Source organism: Seriola lalandi, unplaced genomic scaffold (genome assembly GCF_002814215.2).
Source record: "Seriola lalandi dorsalis isolate HSWRI2012SDOR001 ecotype SW California unplaced genomic scaffold, Sedor1 jcf7180002054425, whole genome shotgun sequence".
In the NCBI taxonomy this organism is placed as follows: domain Eukaryota; kingdom Metazoa; phylum Chordata; class Actinopteri; order Carangiformes; family Carangidae; genus Seriola; species Seriola lalandi.
Genome location: NW_019524978.1, coordinates 2,688,492 through 2,702,214, shown reverse-complemented (window position 1 = coordinate 2,702,214; position 13,723 = coordinate 2,688,492). Strand labels below are relative to the sequence as shown.

General features: G+C 41.0%; 1 protein-coding gene across 3 annotated transcripts in view; it reads right to left on the bottom strand.

The window, feature by feature from the left end:
* Nucleotides 1-6,907: 6,907 nt before the first annotated feature.
* Nucleotides 6,908-13,723, bottom strand: part of LOC111658098 (zinc finger protein 516) — a 47,297-nt gene continuing 40,481 nt past the window's right edge. For 2 of the 3 annotated variants that reach the window (XM_087175199.1, XM_023410511.2), the window contains exon 5: nucleotides 6,908-10,875. In XM_087175199.1, the coding sequence (XP_087031325.1) occupies nucleotides 10,682-10,875 (194 nt within the window). In that variant the 3' untranslated portion in view covers nucleotides 6,908-10,681. Of the gene's footprint in view, nucleotides 10,876-13,632; nucleotides 13,704-13,723 lie in introns of all 3 variants that reach the window. The other variant, XM_023410512.2, reaches the window with a different exon arrangement.

The window sequence follows — 13,723 nt, the reverse complement described above, 5'->3', positions numbered from 1 at the left end:
TGTGAGCAAATGACTATTTCCTGGAAGCAGGACGTACCACTGTAAACTCAATTTGTATCGAACTTGCAAAAATACCAGGAGAAAAGATTAGTTTGTTTATTTTGGGCCAGCACTAAAATGGAACATTGTCATTACTCTTGAGTGTTATCATACTGTCGGCAATGTTACTGAAGAGAAATGATACTGATACTGAAATTATTTGTTATATGTTAATTAAGTATTAATATGAGTATGCTGACTTTTTTTGATGTTGGTTAAGCTCAGTTTATTGGTTGTTTCTTGTAGGCTGTACTCAATTCTTAATATAGAGTCAAATAAAATTTCCCCTAAAATGTGCAGAGATTCAGCCTATCTTTGAAAATAACTGGAAAATGCTGCCTCAATTTTAAAATGTTTAATCAAAATATCTTATTAATAAAAAAGAATATGTCCGTTTACAAACGTAAGCATGATGTTACATGAGTTTATGATACTTGGTTTACCATTAAATTACCGTCATATAAAAAATGTGCAACTGCTGAGGCCGATGTGGAACCACCTTTGTCACATGCTTGTTGTAGGATTGGGTGACCTCTCTATAGAAGCACATGGGAAAAGCTCAGCGCCCTTGAACAAGGTTGCAGACCATTACTAATTACCAGAGAGGAGGGCGGAGGGTTGGTGGAGACTGTCGTTTGATAGAAACACTGTTCATTTTTCACACAATAATCACCTCCAAGTACAGATATAAGAAGAAAAAAAAAGAAAAGATAATAAAACACTAACATTTCTTCAGGCGCTGTTATCCTCTGTGATTTGGCTTTGCTGGGAAGAAAACTATGGCAGAGTCAGGTTCAAACCGCTGAAGGAGAAGAAGAGATGAAGGGTATCGGACAGCATTTGTTTCAACAAGAAGGGCTGAGGGTGATAGGACAGGCGCTGAGCCAGAAACGAGATGACCCCCCTTATTCTTAATCTGCTGCGATGCTCATGTCAATTGGTAAAGAGGGTGTGACCGATAGAATAGATTCCCAACTTAAGGGCTTAATAGCACCACCCCTCCCTCCCCTTCTTTAATTCTCCTTCCTTGTTGTCTTCCTGCAAAGGAGCAGAAGAAAGCCAAGTGTAAAAAAAAAAGGGCGACTGAAAGATTTCTGCCGTAAGTGTAACGTGAAATTTAAGCTGCAAGAATCAGCCACCAGCATTAGCTGGTTAAGTATCAGCAGCAGAGAAGGGGTAATGAATGTAGAAGGGGAGACATATGAAATGTCATTAATGTTAATTCTAATCACTTTTTGGCTATTAAGCACAAATTAGTGAAGGCGATGTTAAATGTCATGGTCTGTCCTGGGATTCATATAAGAGAGGGTGGGGGGCACAGAATAGGTTCTCATTTACATACTTAAGATCCAACTTAATTCTCACAAGGGCTGACGGAAAATGAAGCCGAGCCGTAAACCGATGACGATGACACGCAGGCTCGGAGAAAACACAAACGTTTTCTGGCGGCTGATTCTTCATTGTTCGCGCTCAAGGTCATTTTCTTGAGCTGCTCGTCGAACGTCATTCCCTTGAATAATTCCGCTCAGGCTTTTCCTCCCTCTGGCTTTTAAGGTTTGCGCTATTTAAGACCAATCATGTCAATGTGGAAAAGAATTAATCCTGCTTAAAAATATATTACATGACTAGAATGTATGTTAACATCCCCCTGATTCTGTCTCTGGATATAGACTTTAGTTTGGTAGAGCAGGAGATAGTTGAAGTAAATAATCGTGTGGCTAGATATCGAGAGGAGTTCATTGTCAAGTTCAGTTATATACTTACAAGGGCTTGTTTTCATGTAGGTACTCTGTATCTGTCAGGCACTCAAATCCTGGAAGAAAATCAAGGCAGTGAACAATGCAGCATTTTAGAAGCAAGTCAAGCTAAAGCCCCACAAAAACCATGTCATGTAATTCATTGCGATAGATAGATTAACCTCAGTGCACCGCAGAGGCCTCTGCATTCTTGTCCACATTGTTCTAATGGCAGCCCACGGTCTTTGGGAATATCCTGTTTTTTTTTTGTTGCTCTTCTCTCTTTCTATCCTCTGTGGCTACAGTTGACTGTGGGAGAGTAAATAACATTTGATATGCATAAACAGCCCCTTCCTATTCATTACTGTCAGAGCGTTGGAGTGCAGGAGGCGGAGGTCAGCATGTGAAGGTCCTCCTCAGGCAGGAGAAACGCCTGTGGTAGCTGTCACTCCTCTACTCCCCCCCACCACCACCAACACCACAACTCAACCCCCAGCCCTCCCCCACCACCACCTCCTCTATCCTCCTCTTCCTCCCCCTCCCTCACTCCCCTATTAGCACAGGCTCCAGGTCATAACCTTTCCGTGGCATTTTGCGATTCCACCACCCTTTGATTAGTGCAATATTTACATATTTCACAGTGGAGAGGGCGTTCTTGTGTCGCAGACACTTGAAGTGTTGTAAATGCGTTTGGCCTTTTGCCTGGGAAATGCGGAGGAGTCGGATTCTCTGGTGGTAACTGTAGTCAAGGCTGCCATGCTGATTTACGCCGTAGTGTGTTTTAAGTATATTTACCCCTCCATTGCCCACACTGCCGCAGCTATTGTACATATACAAGTGCCATTTGGTGTATGATGTGGCCCTTGTCTTCCCGAGGAAGGCCGTTTAGCAGCCATTAGAGAGGGATAGTGCTCCCTGGTGGCAGATATAGATCATGCCCTCTGACTTGGACTGTACGCAGCAGAGCTACAAAGGGTTACATGCAAAGAGAAAGAGAGGAAGCTACTCCAGAGGAATGACTGCAGCTCATTCTTATATGCAGCAACAACACGAGCGATACCAGAGGGACATGGATGAGATGCAAGGCTTCGAAACATGGAGAATGACACTGGAACAAGGGTTAGAACTTAATGAAAGCTACAATGTGTCGAGTTGGATGGCTTGAGTTTTTGTTTGTAAAGACATGAAAGAATTCTGTCGAAGCCTAGTAAGAAAGTAAGTAAGAAATTTTGAAATCTTACCCATATCAGCTTTAAACATTTGTAGAATTTGAATAAGTTTAATCAAGTTATTAGTAATGTATTTCTCGATTAGAAATGCTGAGACAAAAAGAATAATTTCACTGTGATATGTAATGATCTTTCCAAACAAACAGTAAGACGTTGTGAAACCTGACCCTATCTTGAAGAACCACTGACCCACTTCAAAAATTCCACATTTTGAGGCAATGATTCCATATTTAGGAAGATATTCTTATTCACTTTGTTGCTGAGAGTTTGAGACGACTGATACCACGTTCATTTATTTACAATAAATATTAGTTTAGCATAAAAACGACTTCAAAAAGCTGTTTTCCCGTTTCCAGTCTTTACTATAGCTAAGCTAACCACCTACTGACTCTAGCCGTATATTTACTGGACAGATATGACAATGATATCAGTCTTCTCAAGTTACTCTCAGCAAGAAAGCGAATAACAGTATTTAAAAAAAAATGTCAAACAATCCCAGAGTACGTATAAGGATAATTATTCAAATGGGGATAACACATTTTTGGACAGTCTACTCCTTGAAGTTCTTCTTGGTGGTACACTAGTTAGAATGAAATAAAAAAGTGATGAAAATAGTTGTGGGAGGATGGAAAAAAAGAGAACTAGGGAGCTTAAATCCTGCCTACTTTCTCACCTAATTGCTGCATGAAATGGACTTGCTTGTCTTTGCAGGTTTTGGAAAGTTACAAAGTTTGCTAGACATAGCCCCCCAGTATTTCAGTATCACTATAATTACTGCGTCACATTTGTTTTCCTCTGCCAACCAGTCAAGTTGCAGTTAACATCTATATCTGTCAGGACTATAAGTGCATTTTGTCATAATTTGTGTATGAATTCCTAAAAGGTTGCAGAGACCTTGACCTTTGACCTCTAACCACCACAACTCTAATCAGCTCATCCATGAGCCCCAGTGAACATTTGCGCCAAATTTAAAGAAAGTCCCTGGCGGTGTTACTTAGATATCGTATCTACAGAGTGGCAGTGGTGGACAGATGATCAACCTGACAACATAATGCCTCCGGCAATGGCTGTCACTGGCACAGAGGCATAAAAAGGTGTGGTGGAGGGGAGGTTTCTACATTGTTTGACGACCCAGAAAACATGTCGTTTGAAACATCATGCAGCCTTTAGCCTTTAGTCTAAAAGTCATTTTAGTCTTTCCCATTCAGTGAGTGAAATACAGTCTATTATCCTTTTAAAGTTGGGCCGTCTGAATGGTCACAAATCAGCTACCAAATCCAGTACAATCTCATGCATTCCAAGATAAGCTATAAGCATGCATTTGCAAAGGTAAAAAGAAAAAAGACCTTGTACATTCTCTGTGCAATAGGAAAAAGTAATGTGTTGATACCCCTGTGGTTACACCTCTGTAAAAGCAAAGACTTCTAAAGAGAACAACAGCAGCTTTCTTTTACAGCGGGAAATAAAAAAATCACATTATACTCTGTTCTCCAACACACCTATCCATCAAATTTGAGTCAGCCTGACGTTCGGCGTATTTTCCACCTCAGTCAGTCATTCAGTCAGTCAGTCAGCTTCTGTCTGCTGTGTGACAGAAAGAAGAGATGTCAGCGAACAGGTTTTTCGGGGAGCTCAGGGCCGTCACGTCTGCCTTCAGAGTGACTGATGAGGTTGAGTAGAGTGACGGGCAGCTGCAGTCTTTTCTCAGCCCGCAGGCCTGCCTGGCATTAACGTTATGTGCCATGTTCTCAGAGGAACCCGTCATTCAGCCGTCACTCAAACAGACAGACAGATGGTGCACGTAGACACCGAACATGAAAGAGACTGGCAAAGTAGCAACGAATCCCTAGGTGGTCCCTCGTAGTTGAAGGGTGAGGGTTTCTCATCACAGTTGCTTGGCAGCTCGACTTCAACCGCACGGCCACACATGGACATCAAGGTGCCAACGGGCCCGGGCGAACATCAAAGTCACTATCCATCAAATGTGTCACATGCTATGAAAGGGAACAGCTTGCAGTATGGCGTAGGTCTGATCTGTTTTCACATCTTCATAAATCATGACCACTCTCACTTTTCTTCTGCAGGCAATGGACATTACGTGTGGAGCTCAGTCAGAGCCAGAAGGGGCTATTAGAAATACCAGACTGTATTCGAGAAGCGGGTTAGTGTGGTAGAGTTTTAATCACCTAAGAGCATGTGTGGGACAATTTACAGTAAGTTTTGCAATTACATTACAGTAGTTTTTATTTGTTTTTCTTTATTTTGGAATGAAGTGGTAGACATTAACTAGAGAAAAGCAGGTATGTTAGCAGCACTAAAGGGTAGCAGCACTAAAGGGTAGCGCCTACAGTATTCATCCATCCCACTAAGATGATGCCTTTAGTCGTTTAAAGGCAGTGAAACATCCTGATAAATGGATGTGTTTGTAACACCAGTTATGTGGCCTGGATGTGAAGTGTCAGGTTAAAAAAAAAAAAAAAAAAAACGATATACAGTATATATGATCTATGAGGAGATGGGAAGAAACGCAATCAAGTTATGTATGACTATTGACTTGTATAACTGTTGAATAGATGGCACCATGGATCTTGCAGGTTGAGCAGATACTACATTTAGTTATTCGGCAGAAACTTTTATCCAAAGCGACTTACAAGTGAGGGACATCACTAAAGCTCCAGGGCAGCAGGAGACCTTGGAGTAAGTACTGAGTACTACATGTATTTAATAAGAGCAAGGAGATCAAGTAAAGAAGTGCACCGAAAGTGCATAGTAAGTGCTGGTTTGGCAAGTTAGGGTGTTAGAGGTGTTAGGAGAGGAGGTGCTCTTAGAAGGGTCTTCAAGAGATTCTTGAAGATAGAGAGGGGCCCTCCTGCTCTGATAGCTAGTTCCACCTTGAAACTGTTGTACAGAAAAAGATCAGTTCATACACAGGTGGCAAAGCAAGCTCCAAGGTATGACAGTGTGTGATCTTTGGGTTGAACTTAAACAGCAGTTTAAACTAGAAAAGTACTTTTTGTAACTTAAAGGTTGGCGACACCAGAATCCCCGCGCAGCGTTACTCAAAGATATGGACCAGCAACCTTTATAATGACAATGGTCTGGCAGATGAGAGATCACATTTCCATCAATCATGTAATAACAGTCAGTCGGGCCAAAAGTTATACAGTATGTGAATTCACTTTGTTCTTGAGGAATATTCTATCTTTGTTAAAGTAACTGAATGATGAACTTCATTCCTGCTAATATTTTGTGTAATGTATATTACTCAATCTTGAGTCAGATCTGAATCTCGTAACTTTTAGAGCTTCCAATTCACCTGACCTGCATTTAGACTGTCTGAGATAACCGGAGCACTCACCCAGACAAACATGGGGACAACATATGAACTTCACACTTAAGGGCCCCAATGAGTTTTGAACAGAGAATCTTTCTGTTGCCGGTGACAATGCAAATCATATGCCTACATAGTAGTAAAATGACAAGTCCTAAATTGTAAGAAAATAAAATCACACCATATGTTTCACAGGGTTTTTATGTCCTGTAGGTGCAGTGAGGCAGGGAACGTAGACTGACTGACCCTGTTCAATACTTAAGGTTGATATTCAAGGACAGCTTGTGGTCACAGTGCTGACAGTAACATCTGATGACCACGAGCATCCCGGCCAAGAATAAGCCGTGTGTGAGAGACACGCAGGAATACAAAATATGTTCAGTTTTTAATCCTGTCAATATCCACAGACAGTGCACTGCGTGGCTCTTTGTAAATTTCACACCAGTAGTGTGAGTAAAAGGGAAAAATAAAATGTGAAAACTGTGAATCTGTGAAGCTTTTTCATCTATACTTGGACGTGTTCAGTCACAGCGGCAAAAACAAGCGAAACCAGATGAAACGCTGCCAACAGGTGCCATTTTGTGTGTCTTTATTGTGGACATGACATTACATCTTTTTGAAATGATGTACAAAAGTGTAACAGAACTGAGAATGGCTCAGACGAGGTAGAGCTTTCACATCGGCTTGCTGGCTTGAAAACGACATGGTATAAAACAAAAACAACCCAGAAAAATCAAATTAAAACAAATGCTCCTGTCTGCCTCTGTCCTCTCATCCTTTTTGAAGTGATAATAAATACAGATATCAACCAAATACATTTGGAATAATAATGTCTTCTAAGGTAAATTAATCATGAAGTTCATAACAAATAAAAAAAGCAATACGGACAACAAATAATACAACTTAAGAGGCATGATAAAAACCCAACCAAAGAGAAAGAACAACACCTGCCAGCCCCTCTGGGAGGGCAGCCATGACTAGCTACTGAACAAATCCTACAGTTTAGCAAAGAGAGACTAAAAACACACTCTTACATCTTTATGAAAAAATAAGCACTGCTGCACCTAGTATTATCAAACTGTCCATGAGGAAACGTAGCTAAAAAGCTGTGCCACATAGCCGTCACAGAACAAATCATGTCATTAAAATCTACGGACTCACCCTAAGAAAAAAAAAAAAAAAAAAAAAAAAAAAAAAAAAAAAAAAAAAAAAAAAAAAAAAAAAAAAAAAGCCTCTAAAACAGAAATGACATTGAAGTGTGTTAGCCGGCACCATTAAAGAGACATTCTCAAAGAAACCTTAACTAGAATTGGACAAAATGAGAACAGTTAAAGCAGTAACCTAGTCTAAGTGCACTAGTAATGCCATTTGGTTTCTACTGCTGTATATAAAGGGTTTGGTAAAAGTGGATTACAGATATACAGTTTATATTACATACACTCACTCCTGCTTCGTAGTTTTTCTAAGTCACACTTCGGAGTACAAATTCATAACTGAGGAGTTAATCTTAAAGGGAATTCTGTACATTGGTATTAGTACTACACTACCTCGAAGGCTAGAGTATCCGTTTCAAGTATTTTCACTACCCACGCCTTCAACATACACGTGTGTGTATTATTAGGCATATTCAAGCACACGATATTGTATGCATTTTTCTTAACAACCTACCGGTCTCGCAACCATTTCATCATCATGTAAAAACTACTGAGGTCTCAAAATAGATGGGAAGTACAGTACTCTGTCTGCTCCGTGATCTTTAACTGGTGTGAATTTAGATTATTTGCGATCAAAAAGTCAACAGTGTGACTCCTGCTCTTTAAGTTGGAGCTACTTTCTTATCTTTTTCTTTTCCCCAGCGTGTCAAGGCATGGCTTATTCAATCTTGGAGACCGCTGAGGGGAGAAAACTAAGCACAGGGCACCAGAGGAAAAAAAATTAACCCCAAAAACTGTTCATCCTTGCAAAGAACAGTTGATACCTTTATACCAGCCAACAAACTTAAGACAGGCTTTCATCACAGAGCAGGTAGGCTAGTATACAAAGCATCTAGAGGGAGGCTGGAGTACACAGAAGTTAGTGAACCTCTTATACAGTATGGAGAGGTTTGAAAAGAATGCACATACACATGCATTAATGTACACTCTCACTCACACCTGGGTTAAGGCTGTGACGGCTCTACAGTTCCAATAGGCTTCAAAGCGTTTTGCACCTTGTGTATTCATCCCTGAACTCTCTGGAAGCCTGACCCCCGACCTCTGGCTTCTCTCTCTCTCTCCCCTTCTCTCTCTCTGGCCTCCTCACTCTGTCCTTCTACAATGTAAAATCTTCACGACACAATTCAACAAATTTGACTCATGCCATGGTAGTTTGGCTCATTAGTCTGCAAAAAACATTTGGTGACAAAAACAGTTTTCTCTGGTTGTTTGTTCTGTGCCTGCTAATACACAGCATACATGTTGGATTATACTCCTTGTTAATTTGTTGAGCAAACCTGACAATTTTAAAGCAATAGTTGGACATTTTTGGAAATATTTCCTTTCTTCGCAAAAGTTAGATGAAAAGAACAATACCACTCTCACGGCTGTCCGCTAAATATGAGGCTACAGCTAGCAGCCAATTAGCTTAGCTTAACACAAAACTTGGAAACGGAGAAACGGCGAGCCTGGCTCAGATTTTCCCCTTCTCAGATTGCTTATTTTTTTAGATGATTTCTACTATTTTACAAAAAAGGGGAATAGAAAATTCAGAAAAAAAAACTAATTTTGTGTAGAATTTACATTTTTGATTTTCTCCTATCTTGTGACCCCCTCGGATTACATTGCGACCCTGTTATGGGTCCAGACCCTTAAGTTGGGAAGCGTTGTGTTAAGGTATCGTGTGCTGATGACAGGCTCTCTACCATAAAGATTTTGGTAGCAAAGATTTAATCACATATATTTTAAGGCGGTCGACAGGCCAAAAAGTCAGAGTTGCCTTTTAGCAATGAGAAATATTAAGCTGCATCTTTTTAGCTAACACTAGCAGTACCACATTCTCCTTTGCATGTACATAAGTTGGAGTTAAGTCTGTGCAATCCACTAACGTCTTCCTGCCACTCCCACTGCTTGGAGTCTAATTCAAAGTCAGAAGTGTCGGTGTGGGAAACACTCCCTAATATGATGGAGTTATGGAGGAAAACTGCCTCCACTTCCCTCCCTTCCTCTTAAATGGACAATAATTGAATGACCATAAAAATGGTACGCTCATTTATATTGGCTATTAAAAACGCACACTCTTTTTAATGAGCACTAAAGCAGACACCCCCATTAGCATTCTCTCTCTTTCTCTCTCTCGCTCTCTCTTTAATCCTACCTCTCTCCACTACTCTCTCTCTCTCCTTCTAATCATCAGCTGCACAGCCTCAGAGTGGTCACTGCACTCTGGAGTGGAGGGAAGTGAGTTTAACACACTTGTGCACGCAGACACACTCACACACGCAGATGCAAAGTCTTCATCTTCACGACTTAGAGCCCAGAGGAGACGAACTTGCAACGTGTCAGTTGACTGCTGATGAAGGGCAGAGCATCGTCTCCTCTCTCATGCCATCTCTTAGATGAATGGTGTCCTGAGGAATGCACAAATCCATACAATAAAGCTAAAAAAGTAATGGGAGAGGGGGCCAACCACAGCAGCCATGCAGCGCCACAGTCCGCGATTAAAACGCAATTGTATTCAAGTTCAGTTTTTCCTTGTTGTAAAGCTGCATCAAGCAACTTTACGCACTGGTACCTCCAAAATGGCAGCAAGAGGTAACTCTATCAATTCTGAGGGCCACTATATTCAAATATCAATAAGGTGATGTAAACTACACACAGCTTCCTCATTTTTGCCAAACTTCACTTTTTTCAAAAAAAAAAAAAAAAAAACAGAAGAAGCTGCTTTCCTGCTCACACTTTCACTCTTCATTTCTTCTGTGTGGAGTAAAGTTTCCGCCTGTGTGCACACCTGACACCTGAACTTCAAACTGCACAATTCTTTCCATTAGGAGACAAGACACTCTTCTTCTGTGGCTCTATTCTGTGACTTTACAATTGCCTAGCACAGCTTTAACTAGCTTCTTTACAATAATAATAATAATTAAAAAAAAAGCTTCCAAAAACTACAAGAACCTTCATTGTAGAAAATTCTTCTAAGGTCATTAAAGGATGATGGATGGAGAGGAGAGGCTCAAAAAGTCAGTCGTGAGTCTTGGGTCCTACTTCCAGTCCTGTGATTTTTATGGTGATGCTGATGGTGTTGTCCGGTTGTGTGATTCCCTGACTAGCCTGGTCCCGAGTCCAGATCCTGGTCTATCAGAGGGTTGACTGTTATTGTTGTTGTGGTGTTGGTGGTTGTTTGGCAGCCAGCGCTCCTCGCTCCTCCTGGCTCAGTGACAAGCTCCTTGTGTCTGGATACTGGCTGTTGTCAAAAGGCATATGGTGGACACTCTGGACGTGCGTCTTTAGGTTCCCTTTCTGAGAGGCTCGGTATGGGCAGAGCTGGCAGCAGAATGGCCTCTCCCCTGAGGAACACACACACACACACACACACACAAAAGGTTGATAGGTCAGGTAGAGGCCACAGGATTTGGAGAGGACAAGACATTTTAAGCAATTGTGAATATACAGAGGATTTAACAAGACACAACGATGTAGACTCGCTGCAGTGGGAACAAAAAAAAAAAAAAGACGCAAACACAGACAAACATAAACCAAGACACATGATGGCATTTAACTAAAAGTAGGGAAACATTATGCAGGTCAAGACCAATGTTCACATTTCATTTTTTTACACCTAATTTCACTTAAAAAGTTAACTTTGCTTCCATATCCTGACCCAGATGGACAAACTCTTCCTTTTCTGTTTCCTGCCATCTGGAGAGAAGCGCCACACATCCCCTGTCTGAGCAGTCCTACTTTTCTCTCTGTGCATTTCTCTCAATCAAACAGCCCCCAACTCCCACACACACACACACACACACACACACACACACACTTATACACCCTATACTCTTTTCTAATTAGACTGACCTACAATGGCACAGACACCTCGGCAAAATAAATAAATAAATAAATAAAATAATAAAAAAAATAAGCAACAAACACCTGAACAAAACAAATGAGATTGCCATTTAATTGCACCTAATTATCATTTTGATAAATGGAGGAATATCAAAGCGGGAAAACAAATGACTCCCCGTGCCCCTCCCGCACCCCTCTCCCTGAAGAAGAAAAAGGGAAATATAGCTGTTATCATACATCATCAGAAACACAACAGAGAAAAGGATAGCGAGGGGGGGAGCTGGGGTGGGAAAGAGGGAGATAAAAACAAAAAAAAAGATATAATTAATCACACAAAAATCAAAAAAAAAAAAAAAAGAAACAGCTGGAAAGACAGCGAGGGTGAGACGTGAGAGGAAAGCGAGAACCTCCATGACATCGTCCTGCGAGGAAACATCGCTGACGGGACCGGTGCACTACATTATGCTAAAGGTTATCGTCACCGTAAAGCAGCGTCAACACTACATCTAATTGGACCCCTCTGCCGCGCCTGCTCCCATCATTCATAGTGTGCGGTAAATCTTGAGTCCATGCGGATGTGTGTGTGTGTGTCTGTGTGTGATGTGTGTGATTAATTAAGATGGAGGCGCAGTGTGTAGAACCCAGCTCTCTCCGAATGTCAAAGCAGAACAGATTTACTCCTCTGCTCTCTCTACCCCAATGCTTGTCTCCGTCACTGACTCTGAAAACTCTGAAAGTCATTAAAGGAGCTAAGAGGACTTTTATTTGTCCATCCGACAATCCACAGATATTCAATTTGCTGTCATAAAAGAAAGAAAAGAAGCAAATCCTCACAGTCGATGAGCTGGATTTTTAGAATTTCTACTTGAAATAGTTAAAATTGTTTTTTTCTGTCCTTCTACTAATCAACAAATCGATCAACTAATGATTTTAGCTTTAGTCACTATGTCTGTTGTGGTGTTTTTGCACTTCACCTCCTAAGAGGTCTGTTGGTGAGGAAGTTAGAGTTCTTCTAGGTGGAGCTCCTCCGTGCGTTAAACTACATATCTTTACCCCACATGCCGACACTTCCAGCTGAAACACAGTGACCACATGTGAAGGTGTCACCTGTCCTGGACATTTTTTTTTTTTTTTCACCTGTGTTTCAGTGAAGTGATGCGGGAAGTGAATCACAGCCAACAACAGACGGGTGGATATTTTGACTGCAGTCGCAGATGTTTGCATGTATGATCACTCCTCATAAGAACTACCAGCGTGCAGTTCTTCTGATGTGCACTCCAAAAAAGCCAGAAACAGAAACCTATCACTTCCTGTGCAAGATATGAGGGATTTTTACCAACAAAAGCTCTAACGAGACTCCTGGCAGTCAGAACAGAACGGCTGTGTTGTGTGTATCTGGGATATTTGTTGTTTGATATCTGATGAGATACTGATTTTTGTGCAGTGATGATGGGACTGTAGCTGGACACTCCACTGGAATCAAATTCTACCACTTGGGGTCATTCAGGTGAATTGATTGATTGATTGATTGCTTAACATTTTAAAGAGCTTTCATAAACTGTTTTTACAAGGTTTTTATGATAATTTCTGTTATGTTATTTACATAATGAAGCAAAGACGATGGTTGAAGGCACCCAAAATGTACTATAGAGCCATTCATAAATTCATAGGAGTAAATTTAGTGCACACAAAGACAAACCAAACTGTATTTATAACACAAAGAAGGGAAGCAATCGTGTATTGCAAGAATCTGCAATTTGGCACAACAGTTTTGTCAGTGTTAAGTGAAAAATTAGCAGTTAAAGAAGTACAGAAAAAACCCCAATATGTGCTTCTGACTTCATCCAGTGAGGTTTAAAAATGTCAGGTTGCCATTTATCCATTAATAAAAGAACCATTAATCTGTCAAGCGTCATTAAAACATAAAAGTCACCAAAACTGAAACGAAGGCTGAAGCTTTTCAATGACACAACTGTGATATGTGGAGGGGATACACATGCTGATGTCAGGTGTGATCCAGCACCAACAAAACAAACACAAAAAAACTCAGATGTGAGGATGCAAGGTGTTAATGCCAGGTGCAGAGGGTGCCACATGTGAGTGTTACAAATGGAAAAACAAAACAAAAAAACACATTCACAACAAGATGGGGTGTGCAGGACTGACACAGACACGCACATGCAGAGGTGAGACAGTCATAATAAGAATCATGCAGAAGCGATGGGGGGAGCCCAGTGATTAGCCATCGTGCCACATACTTGTTTGGGAGCTTCAGAAGCGGTGGTGTGAGCGTCAGTACCTCTGTGGAGTCCGTTAAAATCAAACCCAACTGTGGGGGGAGAAGGAGGG